The 6796-nt window shown below is 51.0% G+C and overlaps 1 protein-coding gene across 2 annotated transcripts in view; it reads left to right on the forward strand.

Annotated features, from left to right (window-relative positions):
• TMCC2 (transmembrane and coiled-coil domain family 2) overlaps positions 1 to 5222 on the forward strand; it is a 73723-nt gene extending 68501 nt beyond the window's left edge. For both annotated transcript variants that reach the window (XM_019513971.1, XM_019513972.1), the window contains one exon: positions 613 to 5222. In XM_019513971.1, coding sequence (XP_019369516.1) covers positions 613 to 924 — 312 coding nt within the window. In that variant the 3' untranslated portion in view covers positions 925 to 5222. The remainder of the gene's footprint in view (positions 1 to 612) is intronic.
• The last annotated feature ends 1574 nt before the right edge of the window (positions 5223 to 6796 follow it).

The following is a 6796-nucleotide window of genomic DNA, read 5'->3' on the forward strand; positions in this document are numbered from 1 at the left end:
CCAGTACGGCAATCTGGGGAACTTCCCAGTGGGCTTGTCTGTAGCCAATGCTCCGGTTTCATTCAGCCTTTTCAGAAAGTACCAGGTAGTTAATGGAGCGTATTCAAAACCAAGCAGGCCAAATACTAGTCTGCAGAGCTGTAAAAGAGCCCCACCCTCGTGTGGCCGCGTGTGAGCAGATACAGACCCATCCTTGCTTTCCCCGTTATATTCTCCCTCTTGCTGTAGAACCTCCATCTCCCACTCAGAATTACCAGCTTTCTAAGGCTCATCAGAAGATCTCAAAGCATTTTGCAAATATTAACACCCCACGTGAGGTAGGTGAATATCCCTGGCATTTCACAGGTGGGCATAGGGAGGCATTTTGCATTTGATCCCATGGTGCTTTAACGTGCACTGCTTTCAGAGTCAGGAACAGACCCCAGGCATCCTGGCTCCCCCTCCCCTGCTCCGACTTCCCAGGAGGCCGGGTTCAACCCCTCGGGATAGCACTGTCCCACGTAACGTGGCTGCTACATTTCATGCCGCACACAAAGGAGCTCACTGACTTCCCCTTCCCCACCGCCACCGTGCAGCCAAACTAACTCTGGTCCGTGCCTGTCCCTCCCCTAGGAAGCGGTGGAGTCCTGCCTCACCCGTGTCACTAAGCTGGAGCTCCAGCAGCAGCAGCAGCAGGTGGTGCAGCTGGAAGGGGTGGAGAACGCCAATGCCCGGGCCCTCCTGGGCAAGTTCATCAACGTCATCCTGGCCCTCATGGCCGTGCTGCTCGTCTTCGTCTCCACCATCGCCAACTTCATCACACCCCTCATGAAGACCCGCATGCGCATCCTCTGCACGGCCCTGCTGGTTCTCTTCCTCTTCTTCCTCTGGAAGCACTGGGACTCCATCACCTACTTCCTGGAGCACGTGTTGCTCCCCAGCTGATTCCCCGGGCCGCTGCCGGTGCCCCTGGGGCACTCCAATTCTTCCTGAGAAGGTGGGGGCAGGAGCAGAAACCTGGAGCCTTCCATTTAATTCCTTCATGTGTTTGGTACAGCTGTTTTCTCAACCCCCAGCACCCATCTGTTCACTTCCAGCCTCCTCAGTGTCACCAGGAGCATGGGAAGTTAGAGCCGGGATTGCTCGCTCCTTCTGGATGCCCTGGGAGGGAAGACGGGCAAAAGCATAAGAGTTTGGAAGAAGCCTTTAACTTACATGTTCTTGAGTTTGTTTGAGGGTTTTTTTAAATTATTGTTATTTAAAGTAATTCTATTATTCTAAAAGTCTGCAGGAATGAGGTTTTCTTTATGCCCCGAAGGAAGATGGTTCTGTATCCACTGGGGTTTGCAATCAAACCCAGCTTCTGGGGAACTTGGAGAGGGAGAGAGAGAGAGAGAGAGGTTTGTTTGTTTTTTTCCTTAAAGACAGGGACAGCAAAAAAATTATTCCTGGGATGCAATAATAAAAGAGAAAACAACCACCAGAGAAAGGAAGAACCGGAGCTCAAGTGAAGACCGTGGCTGTTTCTGCTCCCCGGAGAGCTGGCCACCGGGACGGAGCAGAATGTATGCATCACACCAGCTTATCCAAACCACACGTACGTTTACTCCCATGGTTACTGAACAGCTAACAGGCCGAGTGCAGAATTGGGCAGGGGGGTATTTATTGGCACAAGGCTGTGTTAGCTGGCCATTGGCTTGTGTCCAGCGGGCACAGGATACCCGGTGCGGTTCCGGTCAGAAAGTGAGAACAGTTGTGGCACAAGTGAAACCCACTTGGCTGGCTTTCGTTTTCTTCTTCTACGGCTTTCATTCGATTCGATCTCTTCAGGGACACACGGACTTTCTGACATTGCGCCTGCGGACTTTACAATCTACGCAAAGTATTGTGTGTGCGTGTGCGTGGGTTTTTTTTAAGTTATTTATTTCGAGATTCTGTTTCCGTTTGTGAATCAGGCGTTGGAGGAAAACACAGCTGCCTTCACAGCCTCCATAGCTCTCAAAAAGACAGAGCATGTTGTCTCCAAAGTTTCTTAAATGGGTTCACATATATATATATGGGTGTGTGTGTATCTATATCTACATATCTATATATCTCTCTCTCTCTCTATAGAGAGAGAGAGAGATATAGATATATGTGTGTGCTTATTTAATTTATATAAATGACCAGATCCTCTTCTAGTGCAAAGGGGTATAGCTCCATTGAATCTGTGGAGTGGTATCCGTTTCCACAAGCAGACATTTGGCCCTTTCTATTTTTGAAACGTGAACCTTTTGGCGATCCTGGTGGCACATGGTAAAGGTCCAGGGATTTGTTACAAGACCTTGAATATAGTCCTGGGCCCTGGGAAGGAAGCAGTCTCCTGAGACAAGGAGTCAGTCAGCCCCCTCTGGGAAAGGGGAAGTGCTTGTGCTGTCCTTCCTTTATCTTCAACACGTGGTAGTTCACAAGGGCTAATCGATCCTGTCTTCTGGATTTACAGCTGAACATTGGGGCTGTGCTGTGTACTCTCCACCCCCCGACGTAATGCCATTAGCTTCAGGCATGTCTCCACATCCTCATATTGCAGCACTTTGCAAGCTACTGCTCCCACCGGCAAAGATACGGGGATCCCACGTGGAGGATGTCGATAGTTATTCAAGGCACGGTGCAAGGGACAGGCAGGAATCGTGGCTGGTCAAGGACATACCGCACGGTTGCCTTGCACTGAGGGGGGTGCTCTCATGGGATGCAGTGGCTGACCAGGCCCCAGGGTCTCCTTAGCAGACATTGCACTCCCCTCTGGAAATGGTCACACCTCCTTTCACCTCTTCCTGTGCCAAGGATCTAGGACAAGCTCCATATCAAACACGGGCCCCCATGCTCGGCATTTCAGCCGCTCATATCAGCACCTCCAGCTAAGCGCCAGAATCCTAAAATATCCGTTTGACTTGGGCTCCCGTGGTTGAGAACAGGCTGGAGCATTTGGGATTTGCATCTCAGTTGCACCACAGCGTGTTTGGGCTTTAATGTCTGATGGTGGGACCTGGTCCTCAAAACTATCTGCCAAGAGGCCTGTCTTGGGAAAGCTGTCCCGTGTTATGCCAGCTGCCCTCTGAGCCTTCATGGAGACTGTGCAGGGGGGTGTGAAGAACCCAACTCCCCTTTTGTACATCTATTTATTTTGTATTTTTGTAAGCATTTCGCTGGAATGAACATTCCCGTTCTCATTGGGATCTTAAGGAAACTAGGCTTCTGTGGGGATAGCAGGCTAACTGGTATCACAACCGTTTTTTTGCAGTCTAAGACCGGAGGGGCAGAAATCTGAGTACAACACTAGTCATTCCAAATTTTCATTTCAGGGAAACGTCCCTACCAGGGACACGTTGGTGCATGCTCTGCTGTAGGCCTGTGCTAAAGTCACTTTGAAGTCCATGGGGTCTGAGGACATGCTTAAAGCTAAGCCTGTGGTGGTGTCCTAAATAGGGGTGAGCATCTATGCCTTCATGCATTATGGCCTGATTCCCTTTCCACCCACTTAATCGGAGCGTCTCTTGTTTTGTGCCAGTGGCGAGCAGAGTGCGTGACCTGCTGCGTGCAATGAGCAAGGTTTCCCCCTGTCAAATCTCCCATGGAAAAAGCAGAAAGGATCAGCTCCTTTCTGCTCCTCCGTGCTGGCTGATTTGTGACCTGCTCCACATGCAAGTCTCATTAATGCGGCAGGGAAGGACTTCCTTTGCTCCTCGGTACTGGTGTCAATCAGGAGTAGTCCCCTGGGAGTCCCTGGGATCGCACAGCACCTTGTTGTTGGGAGATGCTCTTCCCGGTCCCTGCCAGGATGAGGGCCCCACTGCTCTGGGTGTTGTGTGGGGAGGAGGCAGGCCCTGCCCTGAAGATGTTAAGCCTCGATAGATAGGAAAGGCAAAAAAGTAAGTGGTATAAGAAGCAGAGGTCAGAGAGGAGAGTGACCTGGCTCGGTCACCAGGAGGTCTGTTGCAGAGCAGGGGGTTCAAGCCAGTCCGTGGCTGCCCTCTGGACCATGCTGCCCCACGAGCAGCACTCTTTACAGGTACAACCCAAAGCAAGGCAGGACAGCAGTAACAAGGAGCATTGCTTGCACAGACTGGAGGGCTAGCTCCTGGGCCAGTGCTGCGCTACATTGCAGATGCCAAGGTCCCCGGGAGCAAGGAGAAAAAGAGGGGCTTTGTCCCCTCCATTAAACTTTCACCTCCTCTCATCAACAGCTCCCTCTATTTCCCTGCTATCTCAGGCCCTGTGTCTTGCTCTGACCCAATACTATTGCAGCCAGCATGCTGAGGAAACACAGGGCAGTCCCCTGTACTATGAGCCACCCTCTTGCTGCCTAATAGGTGGGAATCTCCCATCTCCATGCAGTTTTCTGCCTTGACTGGCCTTCATCTTGCCCCCGTCAGAGTCAGGTTAGAGGTTTCAAGGACAGTGCAATCACCTGGAGCCAGGGGTTTACGGCCCATCCAGGTGACTGGCTGCTACTAAGCAGTCCTCCCTGCCAACCGAAGGAGGACTCCATGCCAAAGTCCGAAGCTGCCCTCCTAACCCACTTTGTCAGGAGGAGCAAAGCCCACTGTGTTCACAGCATGGCTTCTGCGGAACCTTAACTCACAGCCCCAGGTCAGCCTTAGGAGACACAGGATCAGGGGAGCTTTCCTCGCATGTGTTTTAATAGCTGGTTGCTTCATCAGACAGATCTGGTTTCAGTCATGCTGAACACAGGTTAGATTGCTGCCAGGGGTGCCTCCGATGTGGCATCTGTCCTCTGCAGCATCAGAGGCAGAGTTGGAGCTGGGGGAGAAGTTTCAGGCCCATGGGGAAAGGCATTTGGAAGGAGAAATGTAGCAGGTGTAAGGACTTCAGAGCTGCAGGGGCTGAGTCCCCTGTGTCATGGATGTTGTTTCTTCATTGATACCCTGGAAGTGTGCACGATGCATTGTTCAACCAGAGCAGGAGTGTTTCACACCAGTTGGCACCAGGGTAAGTTGGCACAAGTGCAAGGCAAGGAGAGTGTCTGGCTTATGCATTGGATGGCTGGGGCTAGGGGGGTGTCTCCCCTCACACCACTGTGGTCCTCTGCCTACTCCTGATTCACACCAGTTTCAAATAGGACTCAGGTGCTATAGAGCCCTTGCTGGAGGTACAGGCACTTGCTGATGCTGGTTCTTCCCATCCTCGTTTCAGGGACACACTAAGGATGGGGGAGATGTGGGTACCGAGACTAGGAGGGTGCTAACCAAGGCATACTGTTGATCAGCTGCCGTCTCATGTCTTGAGTTGTGACCTCCCTTTCTCCAGCTCTACGCAGCGACAAGACAGGTGTTAATTCTCGTGCTTAGGGTTCATTGTTTGTGTTTCGATACCACCCAGCCGCGACCAGAAACCCATTACACTAAGCACTGCGCACATATGCACGGTGAGAGACTGTCCCAGCCTCAAAGAGGAAGGGCGGACAGGGCACAGAGAGAAGGGTCTTGCCCAGGTCACGCTGTAGGTCCCTGGCAGATGTGTACCACTGAATATCCAAGGCATATTTGAGATGACTGTGTTCTCCAAGTGCTACAGTGACCAGTCAAGGTGGGGAGGCAGCTTACTGTAAGGGAAAATGAGCAGAGGACTCCAGCAATGTAAAGAAGGGTTTAATGAGTGGTTTAGATTCAAGTGTGTGTTCTTGTTCTTCAAAGACTATCACCCTGATCCTGCACACAGACATGTTACTCGTGGGAGTAATTCCCAGTGGCATCGCTGGGACTGCTTACACGAGTCAAACTAGGCACATGCATAATTAGCTGCAGGATTAGAGCTTAAGACTCCCAAAATATTCTCTCTCAGTGGAACATCAAAGGGACTGTCTTGGGGAAAGGGAGATGTGTTTAGCCTTTGTTTCGAGTTTTGCAGAAACGGCTCCTGTGATCTTCTTTTCCATTTCAACAGCAAGAACAAATCTCTGTTAAAGTCTTAACTTTTCCTGCAGTGCTTGCAACCCAGACTCTGCGCCCGGAGGTGAAGCCGACTAGGGAAAAAAGGAGAAACTGATCAGTCTTTTTCCATTGTCCAAGATGAATCGCGTGAAAACAAGTAAATAAACGGTGCAAAAGGCAAAAAAATCATTTAGATTTGGTAACGACTAATTCAGAAGGAATTCTCTTGGGTGGGAGGGAGCATGCATGAGGTATCTGCTCTTTTGCTGGCTCCCCAGCTGTTATATTTTAAACTGATCGTGTTCCCCTGACGGCAAAGGATGAATTTGGCCCCATGCCACGGGACCCCCGCAAAGCCGGGACACCCTTAAACCCTCAAACACAGTCTCATGTGATACATGGGGTTAATGTAAAGGGGTCACTATCACCCTAAGAGTCTGAGCCTGGCAACGCATCACTAGAGAGCATGTTTATGGCCCCATCCCAGTCATTGTAGACTTCTGGTAGAGATCACCGTGAGCCTGATGCACTGAAGTTAATGGAAAGACTCTGGCTGATATCAGCAAGCTTTGGGTCAGGCCGTACACCAGTTCATTGCTGTCTACAGCACCAGGTCCTAAAGCATTAGGCAGAAATAACTGGGAATAGTATGCTTAGGTCTAGAGACTGCAGCAGGGCAATGGGTGACCTGCAGGGTTACAGATACCTAGGTGTGCAGAACGCAACTCAGTCTTCCCGGCAGGCAGACAACACATAGCATAAGGAGCCCAGGAGACCCCACTTTTCCAAGCACAGAAGCCGGTGAAGAGCTTTGCTGCCAGAAACAGTTGTGCCGAATCTGGGAGTTTTCAGAGGCGCTTGGGAATCCAGGCTGCCTCGGCTTTCCA

The sequence above is a fragment of the Gavialis gangeticus genome, unplaced genomic scaffold (assembly GCF_001723915.1).
Source record: "Gavialis gangeticus isolate Ggan-Ray unplaced genomic scaffold, GavGan_comp1, whole genome shotgun sequence".
NCBI classification, from domain to species: Eukaryota; Metazoa; Chordata; order Crocodylia; family Gavialidae; genus Gavialis; species Gavialis gangeticus.